The following is a 13,287-nucleotide window of genomic DNA, read 5'->3' as shown; positions in this document are numbered from 1 at the left end:
TATCTTAACTGGCATCTTAACTGCTGTGCCAAACACCTGTCCCTAAAATGGGATTAAAAACACCTTCCTCATAGGGTTGTTGTGTGCATGCACAAATTAAATGAATGTAGCACACAGTAAATGCTGTATAACTGTTTTATAAAATAAAAATAAGTAGACATGTGCATGGACGAAGTCCTACTAAAAATCAAGAGCAATACCCGCCAAATTCCACAGGGCGCTTTCCGACCCCTGGGTGAGGCAAGTCTCACACAGGAGGAAAGCAGAGGTGGGGTCTGGCGGCCATCCATCCTGTGATGACTGATGCCTCCGGGTGCTTGCTCTGTTTCTGTGCAGCACTATGTGCACATGTGTTACCATGCTGAATTTCACTATAAAAATATGCAGAGAAGGGCAAGTCCTACATGTCTGGAAAGAGGAAGTCTCACGTAGGAGAGCCCCCTCCAACTCTGACGGACAGGATGTCACTGAAGGAATCTCATCAGAAACCCCCAGCGTCTGCCCTGGGTGGTGAAGGGGACTGCCCCTCCCTCTCCTAGCATCTGCTCAGAACCCCCACTCCCACCCCCCAGAGCCCGGGGCAGGGATGAGTGGTGGGGATGGGGAGGTGGCAAACAGGAAACCACCACAAGGGCGGGCCCTGGAGCAGGGCAGAGCAAGAGCTGGCAGAGGAGAACGTGGAGCCCGAGCGGCTCCTGGGATCCAGAGCTCCCGCACTTACCAGGGGCCGCAGCTCAGGCGGTGACACTGCCCCAGACTCTTTCCATGCAGCCAAGTTTAGAGGGAGGGCAAGCGAGAAACTGAAACCCAGAAGCTAGCAAGGTGGTGGTGAGTGCAAGTGTCACAGCTGCTGTGGACACCCCCACAGGCATTACGTGTCTCCAGTCACGTGCTTCCTGAACCCAGCTTCCCACCCCAACTGACCTCGTGTTGTCTCTACCCGCCCTCTTTTCTTTACTGTTGTGAATTGTACACAACACATTTATAACTGTAACCACTTTTTTTTTTTTTTAAGATGTATTTACTTATTTGAAAGGCAAGTTACAGAGAAAGAGATCTTCCATCCACTGATTCACACCCTAAATGGCTAAAATGGCCAAGACTGGGCCAGGCTGTGGCAAGCAGCCTGGAACACCATCTGAGTCTTCCCCATGGGTGCAGGGGCCCAAGCACTTGGCCATCTTCTGCTGCTTTCCCAGGTGTATTAACAGGGAGCTGGATCAGAAGTGGAGCAGCCAAGACTCAAACTGGCACTCATATGGGGTGCTGGAGCTGCAGGTGGCAGCTTAACCCACTGTGCCACAATGCCCCTCACCACTTTTACGTGTGCATTTTTATGGCATCATACCCATCACTGTGCCTAGCAATAGAATATTTTAAAAATTAGCAGAGTGACTTTGTACAAGTGAGCAGAGAGTATGAACCAAGCATGCTTTCTGCGAGTGAACCAAGCAGAGCTGTTGGCTGGCCCCGGCCACCAAATCCAGGTTCACCAAAGACACAAATGAGAACACAGCAGGGACCATGGAAGGCTCAGGGCCACGAGGGCTGAGGGCCTGCAGCTCTGGAGCAGCTTCTCCTGGCGCCTGTATGCCTCTTTCTTCACAGCAGTTCTTTTGGGAAATCTCCCCATGGACGGAGTTAAGAATGTGCTTGCCCTGAAACGTGCAGAGTCAGTATCTTGATTTTGACCCCAAAACACGTGAGTTCTGCCTTTTCCTACCTGCAGTGAGTCACAAAGACCCCTTTTGGAGTGGAGCCTCCTCTGTGCCAGGGCTGGAAACAATGGTGAGCGCCAGATACTAGGCATCAGTGCCACAATGGACCTGAGTGAGGGAACTTAACTAACACAGCCCCTTTCTCCCACGAACTCTGCCCCCCCCCCAATACAAGGGGGCTTCCAAACATCTGTGGAACAAAAAGATAATGCAATTCTCCATGAACTTCCTGAAGACCCCTCATCTCTCCTAGCGACTCCCTTAGAACTTCCTGCCCTAGCCTGGAAATCCCCCAGTCCAGTCATTCTCCTTCTTTCTTTCTTTCTTCTTCGTCTTTTTTTTTTTTTTTTTGTAAATGCATGAACCAGGAATATACTTGCTTATTATCATTTCCCAAGTACTGTTGTACATAGTTATATGTGCTATAATTTTATATGATTGGCAGCAAGTAGGTTTGTTGTCGTCGTTTTTGAAAGGCAGAGTCAGACAGAGGGGACAGGGACAGAGGTGGGGGGAGGGAGGGAGGGAGAGAGAACGTCCATCTACTGGTTCACTCCCCAGATGGCTGTGATGGCTCTTTTCTGGAGGAAAGCTCTTTTTCCTTTAGACAGAGGGGGGCACTTCCAAACTCCTACTCAACCTCACATTCTGACCAAATGTCTGGTCCACACAGGGTGGTGTCATGGAACCCCACCTTCTGGTATTTTGTGTGTGTGGTTTTTAAACAAGTTTGGGAAAGAGAGACCTTCCTGGCTGGTTGCAGCATCTGTAGCAGAGGCACTGCCCCAGGCCAAGTCTGTCCTTCACAGCAGCCATGGGTCTGTACGATGGAGGTCGGGTGCACAGAGGTGTGGGTGCTCCTGACACCTGTTTAGACCAGTCTCTGCCAAGTGCAAAGGGAGGGTAAGAGTTAACCCAAAGAGGTACCTCCAGTCACTCAGGGAATGTTTCAGAATAAACTGCCTTGGACTGCCCTGGCTCTGGTGGCTTTACTGGGTGCTGGCCTTCATGACAAGGGGGTGGTGAACCCCCATCAGTGTTGGGAAAGCGCACACACGCTTTCACCCAAGCTCCAGTAACTTGGCACTCTGACCATGGTTTTTCTCATTCTGAGTTGTTGCAAGCTGCAGCGTATTGGGTAAAACGTGCACATAAGCACTTGTAGACAATTCACTGTAGATAGCTGGGGCTGACAACTGCTTCTGCATGATTTGGACTTTGTTTTGTCCGAGGTAGCCTCTCGCTGCATTTGGACACTCTGTGGGTTGGGGTATAAAGAAGGAAATGCATGGGCTGTTTGTGGCAAGAGATTGCAGGTCAGGGTTCAGACCCCTCGGGCACCACTGGGGCCAAGGGCTGTCCTCCCTGGCATCAGCCCTGTAATCTCTAAATGAAGCTGGGTCCCTAATACTTGGAGCTGGGGCGGGGAGAGGGCAGTGAGAAGTCCCCGTGGCCGAGTGTCCTTGGGGACCCAAGCTCCATGGCTCTCCCTGAGCAGTCCCCCGTCCCTAAGGTCTAGCCACCGACACCAGTATTATTTCTAGCTCTTCTAAAGTCCAGGCACCAAGTTAAATGGGAATTATGAGACAATTGTTTCCAGTCTGTCTCAAATATTGCATATTTACCACAAAGTGAAAAGTGTTTTCATCTTTGTGTTTTTCTCTGTTTTTCCAAATGGTCTTTCACGAGTATGAATTACTTTAATAATAAAGAAAAATGGGGCAGGAATTGTGCTGTGACAGATTGAGCTGCTGCCAGCATCCCAAATGATCACCAGTTCAAGTCCTGATTGTTTCACTTCCGATCCAGCTCCCTGCTAATGCACCTGGGAAGGCAGCAGGTGGTGACCCAAGTACTTGGGTCCCTGTACCTAAATGGAGCTCCAGGCTCCCAGCTTCAGCCTGGCCCAGCCCTGGCTATCGTGGACATCTAGAGAGTGAAGTAGCAGATGGAAGATCTCTCTCTCTCTCTAACTCTGCTCTTTAAATAAAATTCTCCCAGCTGATGGGGCCTTTGAGTCACATGCACCCTACGCACCTTTCTGTTGTTGATCCTGTCTACCCTCACTGTTTCCCCAGGCCCTTCTCCCTGTGGCCTGAGCTGAGCCACCACCAGCCCCCGGCCCTTCCTGACTTCCCAAGCCTTTCCCATCTCAGGAAAATTTCCTTGAGGTTTTCCTCTCCCTCTCTCAGCCTCAGGTCTCATTCACCCCTATTTTTTTTAAGGTTCACTTATTTATTTTTACTTATTTGAAAGGCAGTGACAGAGAGAGGCAAAGAGATCAATCTTCTATTTGCTGGTTCACATTCCAAATGCCAGGCAGCTGGGGTCCCATGTCTGAGCTTTAACACCGGAGAGACCCTTCTGCCTACCCCAAAGCCCCCTGGAAGGGCTTCTGGGAGAAATAAGTGTGAAACACTGACTCCGAGCCTGGCACATGACAAGCACTCAGCAAAGCTTGTGGTTATGGTTAAAGCTTATAATTATAGTTACAGCAGGTGCAGGACACACACCCATCCGTGTCCTTGTGGGTTCCAGACTGCCAGACCCCAAGATCATCCCTATCATTCAGGGAGGGGTTGCACATATGCTATGGGTTAATCTTTGCATGAGAAAACTTAGTCTGGATGATTCAGAAAACTGCCTGGACTACTGGAGGAATAGGGTTGTCTACAAAACCAGGCCTCTTAGCCTTCTTTGGTCTGGACCCCAGCCTCCCGGCACTGGAACCCAGCTGCTAGTAGGGAGGAGGAGCAGCGTCCACGCTGATGGCCTTGAGGGAACAGGGCTGCCTGTTGGCGCCATCTAGTGGCCATGTGAGCAAGCGTCCTGCCACCTAGCCTTAGAGGCCTGACAATTCAATTCCATGGGCAGTGTGGCTGTAGGGGATCACATTCCTTGTGACGCCACAATCACAAGCAGGTTTGTAATGAGCTGGGATCCTGAGAGACAGGATTCTGATTCATGCGGATGCACACATTTCTCCAGAAACATCCACCAGCCAAAGAGCTGAGCGAGGGAGATGCCTTTTGCCTGGAGACCAGGGACATCAGCTGCCCTTTTCTTTAACTTATACTGCAAGGGACAGAAGGAAATTGGGATCCTTTACTAGGTACAAACGTGAGAAAAGGAATTGTTTTCCTAGGAAAGACACCAAAGGCTGCTGCTCGGTTACAGAGAAAAAAGGCAAAATCCAAAGACACATGAAGTTTCTTAAAAAAAAAAATAAATAAATCAATAAATCACTGCCCTCACTGTGCAAGGTTTGTGAGCAGCTCTAACTGCACGCCCTTCCTGCAGATGGAGCCATCAGGGTCCATGGTGAGAGCGGACATTTCTGGGGCCTGACGTCCAAGCCCCTTCCCTGGTTTAGGAAATCCCCACTTCGGTGCATCACCCCAAAGCCCACGTCTACTCCTCATCTCAAGACTCTCCCCAACCTGGGATTCATGGAAGACTTGGTCATGTCTTCCTACTCCTTTCCTCTCCACCAGGGCTCAGAGTCCACTCCTAAGCTAGTCACGGAAGAGCAAGCAGAGGGTGGCGTCCCAGCTCTTTCACACTTGTGCTCAGAGCAGACATGAGTTACTGCCACTCCCATTGGCCAGAATTAGTCACATGGCTCTGACCTAGCTGCAAGGGAGGCTGGGAATGATATCTTCCTTGGAACCCAAAAACAAACATGAAAGAAGATTTGAAGAAAATGTAACACTATCTCTGCTATTCCAAACATTCTTCCTTCTTTTTTTGAAAGTCGGAGTTACAGTGAGAGAGGCAGAGAGATGAGAGAGGTCTTTCATCTGCCGGTTCACTCCCCAAATGGCTACAAAGACCCGGGCTGGGCCAGGAGCTTCCTCTGGGTCTCCCATGTGGGTGCAGAGGCCCAAGGACTTGGGCCATCCTCTGCTGCTTTCCCAGGCTCATTTACAGAGAGCTGGTTTGGAAGTCCAGTAGCCGGGACTTGAACTGGCACCCAGATGGGATGTTAGCACTGCAGATGGCGGCTTAGCCCATTGGACAACACAGCTGGCCGCTTCTCTACCTCCCCTTCTTTTTTTAATAAAAGGCAGTCATTGGAGATACGTGTATACTCCCTCGTGGAGAATATTCTGTTAACAAATTAAGGGCCCCTGAAAAGTGTCCCAGTAAATTCAGCACATTTTTAAGCCTAATATTTCATTTGGCCATTGAACCCTGTTTTTGAAGTTTACCAACCCTTGGGACTTTGAGGAATTGCCCTAAAGGAGTGACTGTGAGTCCAGATCATCGTGGGAAATGCTGAGTAAAGAAGCAGGGTGCTTTGTCCTGTGAAGGTAGGGGATGGGGCAGGCATTGTGGCACCACAGGTTAAGTCACTGCCTGGGACAGTGGCAACCTACGTTGGAGTGCCTGGTTCAAGTCCAAGGTATTCCACTTCCGATGTGATCCAGTTTCCTGCTAATGCAACCCTGGGAGACGCAGGTGAGGGCTCAAGTGATTGAGTCCCTGCTAATCACACAGGAGATTCAGATAGAAATACTGGCTCCAGGCTTCAGCCTGGCCCAGCCCCAGCTGTTTCAGATATTTGGGGAATGAACCACCAGATTTCTTTTTCTCTTTCTGCCTTTCCAATAAATAAAATGAAATAAATGAAAAACAACAAAGTGGGATGAACAACAGAGGGAGAGGAAAACCTTGAGGGAAATTTTCCCGAGATGGGAAAGGCTTGGGAAGCCAGGAAGGGCTGGGGCCGGTGGTGGTTCAGCGTCAGGCGGCGGGGAGAGGGCAGGAGACGCAGCTGTGAGCTGTAGTGCTGAGAGCAGAGGCCAGCAGCTGCAGAGAAGCTCACAAGTCTCCTCAGCTAGAAGAATCCAGGGCTCTTCCAAGCCACTCTTCATTTACACACAAGAAGGAGGCGCTTAACAACGATGATTTCTTCCTTATTATTAAAGTAATTCACACTTGTGGGAGACCATTTGGAAAAACAGAGCAAAGCACACAGGTGAAAACACTTCCCATCGTGTGGACTGGGACAGTTATTTCCTTGGGAGCAGGCAGCTGCCACCAACTGGCAGCAAACTTAGAAGGCCTGGACCGACTGGGGTGCCCAGGTGCAGGCTCTCGGAGGCTCTCCTTAACCCTCAAATTTTAGGGCAGCCTGCACAGCACACACCTGCATTTCTCTTGCCCCCACTTACTAGTTACGGAGAGGTTTGGCCACTTATTTGATCCGTCTTGCAAACTGGGCAGTAAAAAACCTTCTGTATCCACCTATGTTCCTGCTTTTACTGGGAGACACAACCCCCGGTACTGCTGTGTGCCTGACAGGTGGCCAGGAAGGTGGGCAAAGTCTCACCGCACCACAGTACCCCGAACACCGCAGTACCCCAGCTCAGCACAGTACCCAAACACTGAGTACCCCAGCTCAGCACAGTATCCCCAACACCCAGTACCCCAGCTCAGCACAGTATCCCCAATACCCAGTACCCCAGCTCAGCACAGTACCCCAATTTCAAAGTGCCCCAGCTCAGCACAGTACCCCAAGTGCCACACTACCCCAACTGCAGTACCCCCCAAACTAGAGAATGCTGCTCAGCACAGTACCCAAATTTGCTCAGTTCCCCAGCTCAGCACAGTTCCCCAGCTCACTGCAGCACCCTAACTCCCAGTCCCAGCACCCCCTGACAGCCCTCTCCAGGTTGCTTCCTCCCTTCGCACTCACACACTCCAGGGTGGTTTCCCTATTCCGCATCCACCTGGTTTTCTCTCAGTGCTGAGCACAGCTGTCTGCTACCCTGGCTTTTTTTTTTTTTTTTTTTTTTGGACAGGCAGAGTTAGAGAGAAAGGTTTTCCTTCCGTTGGTTCACCCCCCGAATGGCCGCCACGGCCAGCGTGCTGTGCCGATCCGAAGCCAGGAGCCAGGTGCTTCCTCCTGGTCTCCCATGCGGGTGCAGGGCCCAAGCACTTGGGCCATCCTCCATTGCACTCCCGGGCCACAGCAGAGAGCTGGCCTGGAAGAGGAACAACCGGGCCAGAATCCAGCGCCCCGACCGGGACTAGAACCTGGGGTGCCGGAGCCACAGGCGGAGGATTAGCCTAATGAGCCGCAGCACCGGCCTACCCTGGCATTCTTGTCCTGCCCACCTCTGGACGTCCTGAGTATTTGAGTAGAAACTCCGTGGAAGGGCACAGAGACTTGTCCAAGGCCACCGGCCCTGGCGATGGCACAGTGAGAAACAGCCAGTCTCTGGAATCTGAATCCAGCAACTTCTCCCCTCGCACTGGGAGGCTCCTCAGATTTTCTTTCTCCAGCCCAAGTCAGAAAAATGTCACACACCAGTACTGGGCCTCAGCGAGTCCTGCCTCTCTCTCCTGGAATGAGCCATCTTCCAGTCCTGGAGACCATTGCTCCCAGGATGCCCTCCTTACACAGCCCTCTAGGAGGGCTGGCCTCAGTCACAGACGCTTCTGTGACAGGGACCAGAATCCAACTCCAGGTGGGAGGCTCCTAGCCCATGCAGGATTCTCACCCCCCGCCCCGACCCCACCGAGCCCAGCCCCTGCTGCCAGGCACGGCCTCCTCTGGCTGCCAGCGGTGCTTCCTCCTGCTCCCTGCTCCCCTCCATTCCAGCTGCAAGGCCCTGGGGCAGCACAGCCAAGCCACTTGCTGGCCCTTGCACCTCGCTGGGACAGCTGGGACACGTGCAGGTTTCCAGGACGGGACTTGGAGTCAGGCTAGAGCACGTGCCCCAGCCCACACAAAGGGCTCCGATATCAGGAAATTTTATAAAATAAAGTGTAAAACAGCACAGCCCAGCAGTCCGATAGAGTTCTATGGTCACTAAAGTTTTAGAACTTCCACATACAATACTTCAAAGATGTACAGTTTAAAAAGAGCAAGAAGGGACCAGTGTTGTGGCTTAACTGGTAAAGCAGCTGCCTGCTGTGCAGGCATCCCATACAGACACCAGTTTGAGTCCCAGCTGCTCCACTTCTGATCCAGCTCCCTGCTAATGCACCTGGGAAAGCTGTGGAAGATGGCCCAAGTGCTTAGGCTTCTGCACCCATATGGGAGACCTGGAGGAAGCTCCTGGCTCCTGGCTGTGGATGGGCCCAGCTCTGGCCATTGCAGCCATTTGGGGAGTAAAGCTCTGTCTGTCTGTCTGTCTCTCTCTCTCTGTAACTCTGCCTTTCAAATAAAATCAATAAATCTTTAAAAAAAAAAAAAAAGAGCAGGAAATCATGGTTACCTCTTGGTCATAGGATTAGGAGCCAATTATTCTTTAGTTTCTTTTTTCTATAGTTTCAAAATCTGGCAGACATTTAATGGAGATTTTTGATAAAGGAGACAGATGTTCTGACCTGAAAGAACTGAGGCTGCTTGTCCAGGCTCAGAACAGGTGTTCCAGCACGTGCTTTGCCCACAGGCGTTTCTGAGGGCCTGTTGCAATCACTTTCTCTGTTAATTAGTGCAGGAAAATAAACAAGCAGGTCATTGTTACCAACCCAAAGCCACAACAAAATCCTAAAGATCTGCACATCCTGTGACTCAGGACTCTACTGACAGGAATCAAGAATGCAAATAAAATGTCAGCAGAGCCACGAGATGAATGCTGGAGAGAAAAACCTTGGCTCACCAAGCTGAAGCTTTGAGGGGAAGGGTAAGTCATCATGACATAGAAACACAGGTTTGCGGTGGAAAAAGAAGTTTTGATGCTTTCTTCAATAAATAATTCTCTACTGTAAAAGAGAAGAAAATGGAGGCTTTCAGTTTTAAAAAGGAAGTTATGGTAGATGCCAGGAAAAGAAACTCAAAGGAATCCAAGTGTTTCAACTGCATTTCATCATAAAGCTGACTCTCCTCAGTCTGCAGCTGACATCTGACAAGACCTTTTTGGTCAATGTTTGTTTCAGTATACTTTATTTCTGGAACATTCTGTGTTCTCGAAACTGTTCTAAAGATACATGCTTTTACAGAAACTCCAGGTTTCTACTACACTGTTACCCTTTACTTCAGGAGGAAAAGATTTTTCTCTAGCTTTCACAAACAGAATTTTAATGCTAATCAATGATTTGGGTTTTTCCATCATCCCAACATTCAAACTTGAGCTTTGGAAGAGAAGTGCCAGAGAGGCTGTAAGGACTGGGTTTCTGCCAGATGTTTCTGAGAACCAGAAGGTCCCTACAAATCTTTGAGTCTGGCGTCCCATGGTCTTGGCTAGGCACTGCCACAGCTCTCCTGAGGTCAAGGCCAAAGCCAAGAAACATGTTGTTTCTGGAGCTAAACCACAATCTAGGAAGGAAAGCAGGCAGTGGTTAAGGGCAAACATCCTTGGGGAGTCAGGCCTGCTTAAGTCCCAGCCCAGATGTGCACATTCTTTGATGTCTCCAGGCTTGGTTTCCACACCTCTAACATGGGGCTGACACCTCTGGGGATGCAGATGGCATCAAATGGCCTGTCTGCAAGAGTAACCTTCTCCCCTTCCCCCACCCTCCTCCTTCATTTCCTCTCTTCTTCCCTTTCTATTGCATGTTTTTGTCACTGAATGTATACAGAAGTCTACAGGTTATAAGAGACATCCTGTTTTCTTCAGAGGCCGGAGCTGGGGGGAGCTGTAATGGAGGAACCTGGGCACAGTGAGGAGACGGATTTAGAAGGGCTCTGAGCCAGGCAAGCTCCTGCTTTACCCCTGCGTGACCTTCAACAAGTCATTTAGTCTCTTTGAGGCCCAGGATAGAGTATTATTAAATGAAAGAGTTCACATTCCCAACCAGTGCAGTGAAGCATAGCACAATTTGTGACCTCACAGAAGACCTGGGGGACACACAGCCTGGATGACAGGAGAGGAAGTGGTAGGAAAAGGGATTAAGCCAATGTGTGGAACAGACCAGTGTGATGCGAGGGGAGCCTGCAGCTGAGCCTTCTTCACAGCCTTTCTTAAACATGACTTAAACATGAATAGATCCTCTATCTTATGGGTTTTTTTTTTTAAGATTTATTTATTTATTTGAAAGTCAGAGTTACACAGAGAGAGGAGAGGCAGAGAGAGAAAGAGAGGTCTTCCATCTGTTGGTTCACTCCCCAGTTGGCTGCAAAGGCAGGAGCTGCGCCATCTGAAGGCCGGAGCCTGCAGTTTTTCTGGGTCTCCCACACGGATGCAGGGGCCCAAGGGCTTGGGCCATCTCCCACTGCTTTCCCAGGCCATAGCAGAGAGCTGGATCTGAAGTGGTATAGCTGGGACTTGAACCAGTGCCCACATGGGATGCCAGCACAGCAGGCGGCAGCCTTACCCACTATGCCATAGCACCGGCCCCTATCTTCATGGTTTTTTAAAAAATCTAAAGCATATATAGTGAAGTCACCCACCCACCTGTTCTTCTTCCCACCCATTCCCATGAGCAGAATTTTTCATTTCTTGCATATTCTTCAAAAAGTTTTCAATATATCTGCAACAAACACACAGGTACAGATTTTGAAATTGCTTCCTTATTTTTCACTCTTTCCCTCTTTGCCACAAAAGGAAGTATCTATAAAAGTTCATGAAGCAAGAATTGTCTTTTTTCTCTGCAGGGTAGAATGGAAGCTTCACTGTGCAGGCCAGCCACTCTCCTACTGGGTGACAGGATGCCATCTGGGATGAAGCAAGGGAGGCCCGTGGGGGAGCTGTCCCAGGACTCCGGTCCTCGAGTGGGGATCCTTTACGTCTTCCTTTCTGACTTCCACTTCATAGTCTTCTCTTTCCTTCCCGTTCACAAGAAACACTGCCCAGAGCCCCAGCAATAAACGGTTGTCTCGGGCTTCCTCCGTGCTCCCATCCAGGCTCAATTCCCTGGTTCCTGTCTGTCATTTGCAAATCAAGAGGACCATGAAAAAGAGGCTTCTTTTTTTTGGTTTATTAAAACATTTCTTATGCAGAGTGTTTTAATTTATTCATTATTAATTCCACATGAGCCTGAGCACCTAGTACAGGAGGAGTGTGCTGGGTGCTAGGAAAAGGAAGGTGAAGCCTAACTGTTGCTCTTGGGGTGCCCCTAGTCCAGGTGGGAGGCAGAGACATCCACAAACCCTACAGCGGGTACCAAAGTCTACTATTATGGGTGTGAAACAGATTTGGTAGCCAATCCCTACAACACCAACTTTTTTTTTTAAATAAAATGGAAAGCTCAGAATTGTGGAATGGGTGGGGCTGAGGGTCTGGTACTGAGGTGAAGAAAGTATGTAGAGGAGTTGGAGAAATGGGGCCAAGTGTCAATGCTTTTGCTTGCTTTAGGAGAATGGGCCAGAATGAAAAAGGCTTTTCAGGATAGGATCTGGGTGTTTGGGGGGTGGTGGTGGTAATTTTGAGGTGAACCAGGCAAAGGCAAAAAAGTGCACACAGCTACCATCAGTAATGCGCCACTCACGCCTCTACCTCAACCGTAAGATGACAGATTTAACAACTCAATGCTTCCAAAAATTGGATTTCACAAGCCAACAAAGTGTAAAAAAACAAACAAACAAACAAAAAAAAAAAAACAAAAAAAAAAACAAAAAAATTAAACTGGGGCAGGTGTTAAGATGCTGCTTGTGGAGTATGGCATTGTGGCACAGCAGGTTAAGTCACCTCCTGCAACATGGCATCCCATATGAGCGCTGGTTTGAGTCCTGGCTGCTCTATTTCTGAACCAGCTCCCTGCTAATGCACCTGATAAATTAGTGGAAAATGGCTTGAGTGCTTGAGCCCCTGCACCCTGTGGGAGCCCCAGATGGAAGATCTCTCTCTTTCTTCCTAATTCTGCTTTTCAAGTAAGTAAATCTTTTTTTTTTTTTTTAAGATGATGCTTATGATATGCACATCCATACTGGAGTTTCTGGGTTCAAGTTTCAGTCCGGCTTCCAAGTCCAGCTAATTGCTTATGTGCACACTGGGAGGCAGCAAATGATGGTTCAAGTAGTTGGGGCCCTGCCATCTAGAGAGAGATTTGGATTGAGCTCCTGGCTCAGCCTGGCCCATTCCCAGCTGTTGTGGGCATTTAGTGGAGTGAACCAGAAAATGGGAGGTCTCTGTCTCCCTGCATTTCAAATAAAATAATTAATTAAAAATTAAGACCAGGAGCTAGCATTGTGATGCTGCAGGTTAAGCCGCTACTTGAGATGCCAGCATCCTAACATCAGAGCCCTATTCAAGTCCTGGGTGTTCTACTTCCAATCCAATTCCCAACTTTTCCACTAACCTGGAAAAGCAGCCAATGATGGTCTAAATACTTAGGCTCCTGCCGCCATGTTGGGAGACTCAGAATTCCAGACTCCTGGCTTCAGTCTAGCCCAGCCTCAGTAGATGCAACTATTTGGGAAGGTGAACCAGCAGATGGAAGATCTGTTTCTGTGACTCTGCACTTCAAATACAAAAAAAAAAAAATCAATATATTTTTTTAATGGTCATATGAATGGCCCTGTCTGAAAAAAATTAAATCTGGGATTTCCAATTTTTTTATTTTAATACCCAAGTAAAAAATATATCAAAACAACTATCCACCATCAGTCAGTTTCCATAAAGCAATTTTTGGCATTAAAATTGTAGGTAGGGGCAGCACAGCAGGTTAAAGCCCA

The 13,287-nt window shown here is 49.1% G+C and overlaps 2 protein-coding genes across 5 annotated transcripts in view; one reads left to right on the top strand and one right to left on the bottom strand.

Moving 5' to 3' along the window:
* The window catches only part of ICAM2 (intercellular adhesion molecule 2), a 30,225-nt gene that overhangs the window by 15,962 nt on the left and 976 nt on the right, over positions 1–13,287 (bottom strand). Inside the window, exon 2 of one of the 4 annotated variants that reach the window (XM_008271705.4) lies at positions 12,912–13,068. Coding sequence is in view for 1 of the 4 variants with exons in the window: in XM_089316804.1 (XP_089172930.1) it covers positions 7,420–7,449 (30 nt within the window). In the remaining 3 variants the exon portion in view is untranslated. Of the gene's footprint in view, positions 1–721; positions 879–7,419; positions 7,465–12,911; positions 13,074–13,287 lie in introns of those variants that run through there. The other 3 variants (XM_070060482.1, XM_089316804.1, XM_051825831.2) reach the window with 3 other exon arrangements.
* Positions 1–13,287, top strand: part of LOC100357092 (proline-rich protein 29) — a 40,984-nt gene that overhangs the window by 27,086 nt on the left and 611 nt on the right. The window lies entirely within an intron of this gene.

The sequence above is a fragment of the Oryctolagus cuniculus genome, chromosome 17 (genome assembly GCF_051225735.1).
Source record: "Oryctolagus cuniculus isolate XC-2025 breed Fujian yellow rabbit chromosome 17, ASM5122573v1, whole genome shotgun sequence".
Classification (NCBI taxonomy): Eukaryota; Metazoa; Chordata; class Mammalia; order Lagomorpha; family Leporidae; genus Oryctolagus; species Oryctolagus cuniculus.
Note: the sequence above shows the minus strand (reverse complement) of the source record. Positions and strands in the feature narration are given on the sequence as shown.